Source organism: Rana temporaria, chromosome 1 (assembly GCF_905171775.1).
Source record: "Rana temporaria chromosome 1, aRanTem1.1, whole genome shotgun sequence".
Lineage (NCBI taxonomy): Eukaryota > Metazoa > Chordata > Amphibia > Anura > Ranidae > Rana > Rana temporaria.
In genome coordinates, this window is record NC_053489.1 from 162,818,723 (window position 1) to 162,833,040 (window position 14,318).

The 14,318-nt window shown below is 43.3% G+C and overlaps 1 protein-coding gene across 1 annotated transcript in view; it reads right to left on the bottom strand.

Annotated features, from left to right (window-relative positions):
* The window catches only part of OSBP2 (oxysterol binding protein 2), a 350,477-nt gene that overhangs the window by 92,419 nt on the left and 243,740 nt on the right, over positions 1-14,318 (bottom strand). Inside the window, exon 5 of the mRNA XM_040345226.1 lies at positions 5,034-5,151. Coding sequence (XP_040201160.1) covers positions 5,034-5,151 — 118 coding nt within the window. The remainder of the gene's footprint in view (positions 1-5,033; positions 5,152-14,318) is intronic.

Sequence of the window (14,318 nt, forward strand, 5' to 3'; positions counted from 1 at the left end):
AAATGTTTGAGGGTTCTATGCAAGGAACAGCTACTTAAAACTAACATTAGATGTATTCAGGACAAGAGGAACACACACCGGTTCTGTAAGCAATTAAACAGAAACAGTAGCTTACACTTGACAGTACCTAATGTGGTTGTAAACCTTTATTTTTTTTCTTTTAAATAACATGTACAATGGTTTTACACAGAGCAGCCCCAATCCTCTTTTTCTTGGGTGCCCCAGGTGGGGTTCCTGGCTTCTGCCCCCCCCCGCTGGGTGTCCACCATAGCAAGCGCTTGATACACACAATGCAGCTCGGCCCTGCTCCCTGTTCCCTCCTCCCTGGCTGTGATTGACAGCAGCAGGAGCCAATGGCCCCACTGCTGTTTCGGAGTCTGCGAGGAGGCAGAGCAGAGAGTTGCTGCTCTTGTGCACAGCGCTGGATTGAGATCAGGCTCAAGTAAGTTTAAAGCGGTGGTTCCCCTAAAAATAAAGTTTTGACATTGCATTTGGTATAATAATTACAGTTAGAATTGGCTGGTTATATGTAAATAATACCTCCGTACGTAGCGTTTGTATTATTCGTTCCCACCGCCACTTCCGGGTACGATGCTGGCGGTGGGCGTTCCTTATTGATGGACAGGCATCCGACCGACGCATCCATCGCATCACGAGATGCCGAAAGAAGCCGAACGTCGGTGCGGCTCTATACGGCGCATGCGCAACGACGTTCGGCTTCTTTCGGCATCTCGTGACGCGATGGATGCGTCGGTCGGATGCCTGTCCATCAATAAGGAACGCCCACCGCCAGCATCGTACCCGGAAGTGGCGGTGGGAACGAATAATACAAACGCTACGTACGGAGGTATTATTTACATATAACCAGCCGATTCTAACTGTAATTATTATACCAAATGCAATGTCAAAACTTTATTTTTAGGGGAACCACCCCTTTAAGGGGGGCTGGGTGAAACATTTGAACTCAGGTTTTTTACCTTAATGCAGAGAATGCATTCAGGGGAGAAAAAAAAAATCAGCCTTTATATGCCTCAAGGCCACAATTGGATAAAAATTAAAACCAGCTTTTGCCACAATAAATTCACCTTTAGTCTAGAGATTTCCCATTGCAGTACTTTTTTTTTTGCCAACAGATGTCCTCAGTCTGATGGCCAGCATCATTCGACTCACTTCCTTGGAGCATAGGTTATTGAATCCTGACTCTACCCAGCCTGTGACTGAACAGTGAAAGGAGAAGCAGCACCACACCATGATGACTTTCTGTCACCTCTCAGCATGCTTTTTGGCAGCACATGAACTAATTGGCTGTTTCTGCTGCTTCTTCCTCTCACGTTCCAGCCCTGCTGCACAGGGACTGCAAGTGGCTGATACTAGTTTAAACTCGGTACTTAAACTGCATGCATTTAAAGATGCGCGTAATGGTTTATTAGTGAACAAAAAATTGCAATTACTGTATTTATTGGCGTATAACACTCACTTTTTTACCCTAAAAATAGAGGGTAAACCGTGCCTGCGTGTTATACGCAGGGGGCTGTAGAAAGTTGTTTTGCTGAAACGTCCCTCTTAAAGATAGGGTGCGTGTTATACGCCCGTGCGTGTTATATAAATACGCCAATAAATACGGTATTTGTTTCTTGATATGCCTAGAGCTCAGCTTTAAAAATAACTAAATAACTATCTAAACACTGCCACATATGAAACCCCACTAAAAAACTCAGATAACCCACAACCCTTTTTTGTAAATCTAAACTACCTCCTATGGTGTTGAAACTCAACTTAATGCAAGAAGGCAGTAGCATAGGTGTGTGCAGCCTATTGCATTAGGGTGTGCACCCCAAAGCTCAATCCTATCTCTGCAGCCTCAGCTGCAGGGGACAGTGAATGAATGAGAAATTCTCTGTGCTGAGCGGCTTCCTGTTCATTCACAAACTGAAGCATTGTTATGCTTCAGTTTTGAATAAACACAGTGAGTGAGTGTGTTCAGCATGTTCATTTAGAAAAGAAAGATGTTGGTAAATGACATAGTTACTAGCCCCTTTCCCCACTCTCAAGCCCTGTACACACGGGCCAGAATCTCGTCAGGAAAAAAACGTTGTTTTTCCTGACAAGATTCTTGGCAAGAATCTCTTGCCGCCCAAGTGTACAGACACTCCATTCAAAAGAACCGCCGTTCTTTTAAATGGAACCGCCGTTCTTTTAAATGGAACAAACGCGGTGACGTCATCGCGTATGACGAGCATACGCTTGTCACATTCGATGCCGTCGCCGCCATCTTGCTACACCCTACCTATGCCTAAGGCCCCGTACAGACGACCGAACATGTCTGCTGAAACAGGTCCGCGGACCAGTTTCAGCAGACATGTTCGGTCGTCTGTACAGCCGAGCGGACAGGATTCCAACGTACATTTGCCCGCCGGGCCTTTTTCCAGCGGGCAAATATTTCCAAACTTGCTGGAATCCTGTCCGTCGGACATGTTCGGTCGTCTGTACAGACCTACCGTACATGTCCGAGCGGCCGCCATCCCTCGCATGCGTCGATTGACTTTGACGCATGCGTGGAAGCATTGAACTGGCAGGGCCGCGCACGTCGCCGCGTATCGAGTACGCGCGGATTTCTGTATGATGGTGTGTACAGCCATCATACAGAAATCCCCGGGCAGACATGTACGCTGAAAACGGTCCGGCTGACCGTTTTCATCGTACATGTTTGCCCGTGTGTACAAGGCCTAAGAAGCTACCGTGCATGCGTCAGTCATTTCGAGCATGCGCGGGTTTCCACAGCGACAGGTAAGTATACACACTCTCTGGTTTCTCGGCAGGAAAATCTCACAACGAGAAAATAGAGAACATGTTCTTTAATTTTCTCGTCTAGATTCTGGGCAGTTTTCTTGTCGAGAAACCTGAAAGCCTCGTACACACGCTCAGTTTACTCGGCAAGAAAGCTCTGCCAGCAGTTTTTTTGCTGGTTCTTGCCGAGTAAACCGAGCGTGTGTACGAAGCTTCACTCCTGAAACATCACCTGCAGTAGCTGGAGGGAGAGAAGAGGAGGGAAGCCAGCACCACTGCGGGGTGGGGGGGGTCAACACTGGGGAACACGGGCAGTAGGGGGGAATCGGCACTGCATGTAGTGATTAGGGTGTACCCAGGCACACCCTCTGCGCACGCCTATGGGCAGTAGGAACTTCTGTTCCTATATAAAGCCTATTCTCCTATGCAGCCCCATTTGGCTTCCATGTTCAAGTACAGTAAACACTCAAGTCTACCATGTGTACACACAGTGCTGTCAATCGGCATGATTAATAGAGAGGGATGGCAAAGACACGTTATCAGGGACTGTTCTATATATTAGGTTCTCTGTCATTGCAAAGAAGGAAGGTTAATGTGATTTATCTATATTTAGTGCTTTCAGCAGTTCCTCACTTCAAAACAATATCCTCATTTTTAATTAGTTTTTCTTCAAGTCTGCTGGAGGTGAAAAATAAACTCTTAAAAAAAAAAAGAAATACTAATGTGTTCTATAGCTGATGCTGAGAGAGCTCTTTTCTGACACTTTAGTTGTTACAGAGCTGCATGTGCCATGATCCAGGGTCATAACTAGCCATCCCTGGGTTATACATAGCTGTGGGGAATTCTGGGAGTATGGCGTGTCAATGCCAAGCTTCTCCAGGCATTTTGACAGAAAGCTAACTCTGCCAGTGGCAGTCTAGAAGGTCTCTGGCTAGCTATTTTAAGCTGTGCAAGAAACCCCCCCAGTGCACTAATGTAACACACATGAGAATAAAATTAGCAGCACAGTAACAGCCAGCACCCCATAATATATGTGAATGCAGTCTAAGCAGCCACACGTCTTTCTCACCAATAAAATCAATCAACATCAAGGTAAAATCTGCAATGAAAGGGTTGAAGTGCAATTCTATTTAAAAAGATTTCTTCATTTTGGAGTGGAGCAATGAACCTTGTAGTCCCCCATGCTGGTAGATGTCCCCTATTCATGCCTTCTGCAGTATGTGAAGAAAGTTAACGCCAATGACATCACGCCGCTTCTTGGCCAGGCTTATCACCTATCATATATATGTGTTAGGTGAGAGATTGTCTCTATGTTAAATTCCAGGACAGCGGGGAACACAGACAAGGCTTAAAAATCAGCTTTTTGTACAGTTGTCCTTAAAAGCAATTCTACACATACAGTGGAACCTTGGTTTAAGAGTAACTTGGTTTGGTTTTGATTTGCGAGCAACTTTTTTTTTAATTCTGACTCAGTTTGCGAGTGTTGACTCGCAAGACGAGCAGAATTCAAGCTAAATAGGCCTGCAGTACCTTATTTGGTCTGAGGTATGGGGGCATAGAAGACGAGCAGAGCCGAAAATAGGCCTGCAGTACCTCATTTGGCCTGAGGTACGGGGATGCAGGAGCCGAGAAAAGCCGAACATTGGCCTGCAGTACCTCATTTGGCCTGAGGTACGGGGGCACAGGATATGAGCCGAAGTGTCCTCTGGCCTTTTCGGCTGTTTTCGGCGCTCTCTGGCCGCCACCTCTGGCCACATTCGGTATTGCATACCATTGAAGTCAATGCGGAACTAATTATTTTCGTTTCCATTGACTTCAATGGGAAAACTCGCTTTGATATGCGAGTACTTTGGATTCCGAGCATACTCCTGGAACGGAGTATGCTCGTAATCCGAGGTTCAACTGGAATATGAATCCAATTATGTTATGTATGTTAGAGAGGGGAAATATATATATTTTTTAAATGCAGTAGTCAACCAACTAGAATGGCCTTTTACTGATTTTTATAGGTTTCTTTATTTTGTACTATTTTGTACTTCTTATTTGTGAATAGGCCTTTATGTGTTATACTCATACTCATACCAGTGATGGTAAACCTTGGCTCCCAGATGTTTTGGAACTACATTTCCTATGGTGCTCGTGCACTCTGCAGTGTAGTTGAGCATCATGGGAAATGTAGTTCCAAAACATCTGGGAGCCAAGGTTCACCATCACTGCTCTATACTATATATGCAAGTATAGATTACCTGTGCTGTTTAGGGTCAGTTGTTACTGTGATAAAGGCTGGTGCGTCCTCCATGGCATCAAAGTACTCTGTCTCCTCATCTTCATCACTGGCTTCCCCTTTTACAGCCTGGACGTTCCCTGAAATACATACAACAAAAATAAGTCAGTCCATGCTCTTTAAACTGTTAGGTGCCAGATCCCTCAACATAATGTGAGAAGGGCTAGACCAGGGATCTTCAAACTACGGCCCTCCAGCTGTTGCGGAACTACAAGTCCCATAAGGCATTGTAAAACTCGGACATTCACAGACATGACTAGGTATGATGGGAATTGTAGTTCCTGAACAACTGGAGGGCCATAGTTTGAGAACCCCTGGACTAGACAATAAATGGGATGTTTTAGGCACCACAAAAAATTACAAATTAAAAACACATGAATTGTATTGTACAATGGTTAAAAGAACAGACCAAAGGTCACAGTGGATTAAACAAATCATTATAAAACATCGCATAACAGTCATCAAGCTCATCAATCCACATGGGGATTGTGGTGCCTAAAAAATTACATCCATTGTCTAGTCCTCCTAACAACAATACATACAAAGTAAACTAGTACCAGCAAATGTACAGTTAGCAGAATTGACTAGGCATGTGCATTTCGTTTCGTTCCGAATCGAAATTCGGACAAATTTTTCATTATTCGGACATTCGGGTGCATACGAATTCCTGAATTGTAATATTAACGAATTTACCAAATTCGAACGAACGTTTTCGAATCGAAAACCCGTGGACGAAATTCAATCGAACATCGAAAACAACTTCTATTTGAATCAAATTCGAAAACAATTCGATTCGAAAACAAATTCGAATGAAAATTGAAAGCAAATTTGAATCAAAATCTAAAAAATATAAATCGATTTCTAAAAAAGAAAACAATAAAACAGAATATAAAATAATAAAACAATAGAATGAAAATCAAAGAATAGTAAAGAACAGAATGGAATTTAATAGAATGTAATCAAATACAATAGAATATGACCTGGCTTCTTCTATCTATCTTCTATCTATCTTCCATGTTCTGAAATTCGAAATTCATATACTGTAGAATGAACTCAAATTCGAAAAGAAAAATATTAGAAGAGTAGAATAATAAAATATATATATATACCGTATTTTCCAGCGTATAAGACGACTTTCTGGATGCAAAAACATCATCCAAAGTCGGGGGTCGTCTTATACGCCGGGTACGGTCTCAATACTCACTTTTTTTTTCCCAGCGGTGACAGTCCCCCATGCTACGAGCGCGAGCGTGAATGATTTCAAAGCCGCGCCTTCTCTTCAGAGTGTTCTGTGATAGGAGGAACAAAAATCTTCCCAGAAGCGCCTCTGTTTTGTGTTCCTCCTATCACAGATGCCTTCTCATCCTCGGACGAGATGAGAAGACGTCCGTGATAGGCGGAAAACAGAACAGAGGCGCTGCTGGGAAAATTTGTGTGCCGCCTATCACAGAACACTCTGAAGTGAAGGCGCGGCTTTGAAATCATTGATGCTCGCGCTCGCAGCATGGGGGACTGTCACCGCTGGGAAAAAAAAAAGTGAGTGTTATTGCACTGGGGGGGGGCAACAAGTTCAGGCACAGTGGGGGCAAGTGATGACACAGTGAGAGGCAAGTGAGGGGCAAGTGATGGAAATGTGGGGGCATGTAATGGCACAATGGCAATGTGGGGGCATGTAATGGCACAGTGGCAATGTGGGGGCATGTAATGGCACAGTGGCAATGTGGGGGCATGTAATGGCACAGTGGCAATGTGGGGGCATGTAATGGCACAGTGGCAATGTGGGGGCATGTAATGGCACAGTGGAAATGTGGGGGCATGTAATGGCACAGTGACACAGTCTGGGCATGTAATGTAATGGCACAGTCTGGGCATGTAATGTAATGGCACAGTCTGGGCATGTAATGTAATGGCACAGTCTGGGCATGTAATGTAATGGCACAGTGAGATTTGAAAAAGCCTGTTTCTGTCAGCGGTTCTGGCTCCCCCTCAGCTTCCAGAAAGACTAGAAGGAAGGGGGTAGTCTTATACAGTGAGTATATCCCAAAATCAAAATTTTTCCTGGAAAATTAGGGGGTCGTCTTATACGCCGAGTCGTCTCATACGCCGGAAAATACGGTATATACATACATATATGTATATATATATTTTTTTATTTTTTTTCTTCTCTATTCTAATATTTTTCTATTCGAATTTGAGTTCATTCTATATGAATTTCGAATTTCAGAACATGGAAGATAGATACTGTAGAAGATAGATAGAAGAAGCCAGGTCATAATTTATTGTATTTGATTACATTCTATTAAATTCCATTCTGTTCTTTACTATTCTTTGATTTTCATTCTATTGTTTTATTATTTTATATTCTATTTTATTGTATTCTTTTTTATAAATCGATTTATATTTTTTAGATTTTGATTCAAATTTTCTTTCAATTTTCATTCGAATTTGTTTTCGAATCGAATTGTTTTCGAATTCGATTCGAATAGAATTTGTTTTCGAATCCGATTGAAATATTATCGAATCCGGTCGAAATATTTTCGAATTCGACCGGATTTTTCGAAATTCGATCGAAAACGAACGAATTCCGAAAACGAATTTAACACATGTAACGAATCTAACTTAACGAAATTAATTAAATAACAAATTAAAACGAAACAAAACAAATTTTTCCCTTTTGCACATGCCTAGAATTGACCAAGCATCAGATACATTTTTCCATGGTAAGTGCAAGTGAATGAGGTGTGTAAGTAGAACACTTGCAGGTATGTATTACCTCCCAAACAGCTTCCAGTACTCTCCTGACATTACTCTCAACTTCCTTTTTCCCCAGTGGACCAGCACCACGCAACTCCATCATGAAACTCTTGATAATTAGAAGATGAAAAGCAACAACCTGCTGGATTTAGGTGTTCATGCTACAATTTATAGCAAACGAGCCCCCCCCCCCCCTTTCCAGTGTTTACATTCTTCCACATGCTGCTGAGAAGGCCAATTATGATCTTTCTCACATACCAGCAATAAATCTATATCTCTGGTCTGTGATAGGGTTGTCCAGATACCGATACCAGTATCGGTATCGGGACCGATACCGAGTATTTGCGCTAGTACTCGTACTCGCGCAAATACTCCCGATACCAAAATAGAATACTTTTTTTTTTTTTTTTTGTGATATCGAACACAAATTGGATGGCACCATTGGATGGCACTGATAGGTGGCACTGGCATTGATTGAATGGCACTCATAAATGGATGGCACTGATAGGTGGCACTGGCATTGATTGGGTGGCACTGATGAGATGCACTAATAAGCTGCCTCCCTGCACTGATGCACTAATGGGCACTGATCTGCACTGATAGGTGGCACTGGCTAGCTGCACTTTTGGGCACTGGCACCGATGAGCTGCACTGACAGTGATCACTCCTTCAATGATATGTAGTTTTCCAGTACCGTATGCTAAAAAACAGCCCCACACCATGATGTACCAGTTCTTCATAATTCTAAAGAAAATATCTTTGGTCTGTATTGTGGTTTGAAAACGGTCACATGACATTAAAAAAAAGTATCGGTATTCGGTATCGGCGACTACTTGAAAAAAAGTATCGGTACTTGTACTCGGTCCTAAAAAAGTGGTATCGGGACAACCCTAGTCTGTGAGATACCTAAAGTACAGCATTGTTTTCTTTAACATAGACTTCAATTACAATCTACAATTTAGCAATCAAATGTATAAAGTAGAGCTGCACGATTATTTGTTAGGAATCGAGATCATGATTTTTTCCCCCCTCGCGATTTTAAAGCGGAGGTCCACGCAAAAAAAAAAGAAATAGCCAAAAAGGCTACAAAAAAAAAATAGAATTTTTATTTTTATTTTTATTTTTTAATACTTACCAGAAGTGGCTGTTACTAGGCAGATCTCCTAATCTGCTACTTCCTTGTCCGCGGTGGTCTTCTTTCTTCTCCTCCTCGCGCTGCCTCCAAGGAAATGGGGAGCAGTGTCTTCTGGGACTTTGTGTGTCTCCCAGGAGACATCCGCCCATTCACATAGCACCGCGCGGCTCGCGCATGCGCAGTAGGGAATCGGGCAGTGAAGCCGCAAAGCTTCACTTCCTGATTCCATCACTGAGGATGGCGGCAGGGCAGCCGAGACCCGAGCTATTGCTCGGCTTCGGCTGCCGACATCGCGGGCAACCTGGACAGGTAAGTGTCCTTATTAAAAGTCAGCAGCTACAGTGTTTGTAACTGCTGACTTTTATTCTAATTTTTTTTAAGCCAGACCTCCGCTTTAACAAAGAATTTTCCTGATTCTATGCAGTGTTCTCTGCTCAAACCGATAGCTGTCGAAAAAAAAAAAAGGCAGTCTGCCAAGTTTCACAACATTCCTCCAGGGCTGTGGAGTCGGAGTCGGAGTCGAGGAGTCGGAGTCGGGGGAAATTTTGGGTACCTGGAGTCGGAGTCGGAGTCGGCAAACAATGCACCGACTCCGACTCCTACAAAATTTAGATTGGAATTAAAACAAAAAAGCAAGTTTAAATGTCCCAATTCACAAAAAGTTATAATTAATGACTTCTCTACTGTAAGAATAAAGACCAATGCATGCAGTGCCTCACGTAACCGCAAAACGAACACGTTAAGTGACCGTGAAGAAGCATGCTTTTCATGTGCTTCACTATATGGCACGCAACAAAGTGAACGCTGCAATACTTATACTTTCCATAGTGTTGTGTTCTGCAAGTCAGTGTCGAAAGATTATTTTTAGCCCTAAAAATAATAAAGTCTGACTAAGGCTCCATTCACACCTAGGCAGACAAATTTGCGGCGTTTTGTCGCCGCAAATCGCGGTACAAATAGCGGCGTTTTGTACCGCGATTTGCGGCGACAAAACGCCGGTATTGTCCGCCTAGATGTGCCCCAGATTGACCCCCTCTATGGAGATGCTTCCCATCTCCTAGCCGAAAGCCGCCTGAAGGTCCGGGACCTTTTTTCAGGCGGCAGGCGGCAGGCGTCCGGCGTGGAGATGGGAAGCATCTCCATAGAGGGACATGTGTTCTCATCCCTCTGGCGGCAGCGGCGTAGCACTACAGGCGTAAAAACGCCTAGATGTGAATGGGCTCTTAAGAGCCTCTATGAAAGAGGATCTGGCAGAGGCAATTCTCTTCCTTAGAACTCTACATTGAATTGATTTGCATTTGCTAAGCCTATAACTACATTTCAAGATTAATATAAACCATTTCTAGGTTTTACAGATTTTGTTTTTGGTTCATTATAGATAAGCTTTGTTTTTGTTCTAAAACAACCAAATAATGTGGTTTGTATTTTTGAACTGGTAAAGATCCTGTTCCTGATGTTTATGCCTGCTGCTACTATCCAGCCACTTGATTGATTAATATTTTTTTTTTATAAAACTTTGTTTTCATTGTGTTTGTCTTTTGCTTAAACTGTGCAATACAGTAGACTGTTGGCTTTCCAGCCAGTAGTCCTGTGGTAGGTTGCGTTTCTTTCCCTCAAGGAATGTATAAAATACATTTGCATATTAATACAGAGGAGTCGGAGTCGGGGAGTCGGAAGTACATAAAACTGAGGAGTCGGAGTCGGAACATTTATCTACCGACTCCACAGCCCTGCATTCCTCAGCCGCTGCACTAACTATACACACTGTAACAAACTTTGGTCTGTAAATGAGGTCAGTTTAACCATTTGAAGACTAAACATTTTTCTGAGACTTGTTGGTTTCAAGTTAAAATCATAATTCTTTGCTAGAAAATGACCAAAAATGTATATATATATATATATACACACACACACACATACATATATTTTTAGTAGAGACTAGGGCTGTTACTGATCAAAAATTTTCTGTTCGATTAATCGTTTTTTTTTTAATCGATTAATCGACCAATTTCGATTAATTATAACGCACATACAGATCCAACTACTTTTAGCTGATCTCCTTGCAGGCTGATTCCCAGTGCAGCTACCAACAACTGGAAAAATGGATAGCAGGATACAAAAAACACACAAAGGCAGCGCTTGATGGGAATAGCATTAAAACGTTTATAGTCTTCAAGTAGGTAACCAAATAAATATTGCACTGGAGATAAAATCGATGTAGCTACGTAAACTGTAAAAATGGTGCGAGTAATACCAAACGGTACCAAAAGCAGGCATTAAAACATGTAGCTAAGTATGATACTGGTATAAAAATGTGTACAACGATACCACTGCTGAATCCAGATGAGGAGGGGTTAACATCAGTCCGTCAGCATGTAGATGTCCCATGAAGGGATCTATCACAGCTCCCAGTGGATGGTTGTAGAATCCCAGGTTAATAGAGGGAAGTGATAGAGGGAAGTGTAACAGCCCTTGCGTGTGGCAGATAGTAAGGTCCCGCCGGCATGCAGATATGAAGGCACAGCAAAGGAGCCCTTCAGATGAACACGGCAAGCCCCACCGGTGTCCGTGACATTACTGGATCTCCGACGGAACTCCCTGAGGGCCCAGAAGCAGGCGGAGAGGTGAGTACTAATCAAAAGAATTTTAAATCGATCAAAAAGATTTTGATCGATCAAAAATCGATTAATTAAAAGTTAATTTGCACAGCCCTAGTAAAGACCTTCGAGAATAAAACAGTGGTTGTTGCAATATTTTATGTAACACTGTATTTGCGCAGCGGCCTTTCAAATGCATTTTTTTAGGGGAAAAAAATACACTTTAATTAATAAAAAATAAAATAAACAGCCCTATTTTTTTGTATAATATGAAAGATGATGTTATGCCACGAGAATCGTGATATTTATTCTAAGCAAAAAAATTGTGATTCTCATTTTGGCCAGAATCGTGCAGCTCTAGTATAAAGTAAAACCTATATGTTCGGGTTTGATTGAGGCAAATTCTGGTAAACGCATACAGGGTAAAGTAGAAACCCTTTGGAACTCCTTCAAGGCGTATCTGTCGATGCTGGCATGGAGGTTGAAGGGTCCATACTGGACACTCTTTCCTCAGTGCCCTCCCTCCCCAGTCAATCACAATGACAGACCCATGGCCAAGGACTTTTGTACCGGGATGGGCAGAGCCTGTTAGAGAACAGAAATTCTAGTTCTCCATGAGGTCCGCCTTACTTTTAATTTACAGCACACATCAGTGGGTGGATCGATCATCACTATTCAGTCTAATAAGCTTTCAAATCCACCTACTTTTGTGTGCAATCAATCACAGGACCTGATGGGGAACTAGTTTGATTTCTTTATCAGGCTACACCCACCTGGCAGGCGCAACAGCTATTTATTGTTGGGTGGGAGGTGTCTTATGGCGAACTCCGTCTCTGGGACTAGTTTCCCATAATGTCTGCCTTGCCTTTGATTGACAGCAGATGGCAATGGGCGAATTCTAAAGCCACTACTGGACTGAATAATAGCTATGGAATCCACACACTGCCATCCACTGTCAATCACAGGCAAAGTGGACCTGATGTGGAACTAGTCTCTCAGTATTTTGTTTTTTGCTTTACTATCTTTCCAATTAACCACATCTTCTGCTAAATTATTTTCCAGAGAATGAAGGCCTACTTGGATAGCTATGATAGCAACCACTTATTGTACATTTGTTATTCCACTTACATTACTAAGTGTATATGGTTCAAAGTGGAAAATTGTATGCATTAGTTCTTCCTATACTTTGGTATTTTCAAAAATTCAATAGAAATTGCAGGACAGAAAACAATCAATGTGACCTGTGCATTTATTTCATCTTTAATGTATGAAGAGTAATGCCAGGTACACATGATGAGATATAGGATGATTGATCGTCTGGTTTTTTTTTGCATGCTAGTCTTATATCGAAAATAAAGAGGTTACAAAAGTTACGAAAATTTGCGCACGACAGAATAAAAATTCAGAAGTGATGTAACGCGTTGTAGTGTGTTTGTATTGTATTTTCAGATAACAACTGTACTGATTAAATAAAAATCGTACGATCTGGTATCGTACAAGGAAAAGTTTTGTGCTTGTCCCATTGGATAATTTCGCATGACTTGTCATGATTGTCTCTCGAAAAACTGTGTACTAACTATCAGATTATCTCATGATCTGGGCCAGATTTCCCACAAGGCCAACAAGGCCAGGCCTCGGGGCGGCACTGTGTGCAGGGGCGGCACCGCGCGGCGGAGGAGACAAGGAATTTTTTTTAGCGGTGCGGGCCGTGCGGTGGCGGAGAGAGATTACATCTTCTCTCATTGTTCGCACTGCTGTTCCAACTTCTGCCCTTACTTACAGGCTGCGTGACACAGAAGAGAGAGAATTACGTCATCTCTCACCGCCCGCCCTCACTCTCATCTCTCACTCGAGTCTCATGTGCCTCTGTTTCACGGTTAACCTGTAGCTAGTTTCCCCGCGTGGGAGAGGAGAGGCTGACAGCATTGTATCTGGCTGCAAGTACTCTGCAATGCTGGAGGGGGGCTTGATTTTACATGCAATTAATGACAAACTGAAACTTTTTGAGTGGCAGCCAGGTAACTGTGGCAGTTCCCATTCTGCTAGCAGGCAGTGTGGCAAGGGACATCCCCATCTCGTGGCAGGCAGTTGTGGCAAGTGACATTCCCATCTGGTGGCAGGCAGCGTGGCAAGTGACATCCCCATCTGGTAGCAGGCAGCGTGGCATCTCCATCTGGTAGCAGGCAGTGTGGCAAGTGACATCCCCTTCTGGTGGCAGGCAGCGTGGCAAGTGACATCACCATCTGGTGGCAGGCAGCGTGGCAAATGACATCTCCATCTGGTGGCAGGCAGTGTGGCAAGTGACATTCCCATCTGGTGGAAGGCAGTGTGGCAAGTGACATCCCCATCTGGTGGCAGGCAGCGTGGCAAGTGACATCACCATCTGGTGGCAGGCAGCGTGGCAAGTGACATCTCCATCTGGTGGCAGGCAGCGTGGCAAGTGACATCTCCATCTGGTGGCAGGCAGTGTGGCAAGTGACATTCCCATCTGGTGGAAGGCAGTGTGGCAAGTGACATCCCCATCTGGTGGCAGGCAGCGTGGCAAGTGACATCACCATCTGGTGGCAGGCAGCGTGGCAAGTGACATCTCCATCTGGTGGCAGGCAGTGTGGCAAGTGACATTCCCATCTGGTGACAAGCAACGGTGGCAAGTGACACGCTCAGGGCTCACACTCATTCTGCTTTATGTTGAGTTGAACTATTTCATTTTATATTACAATGTAATGATAGAAACAATGCATTTCAATCATCCTGACACCAT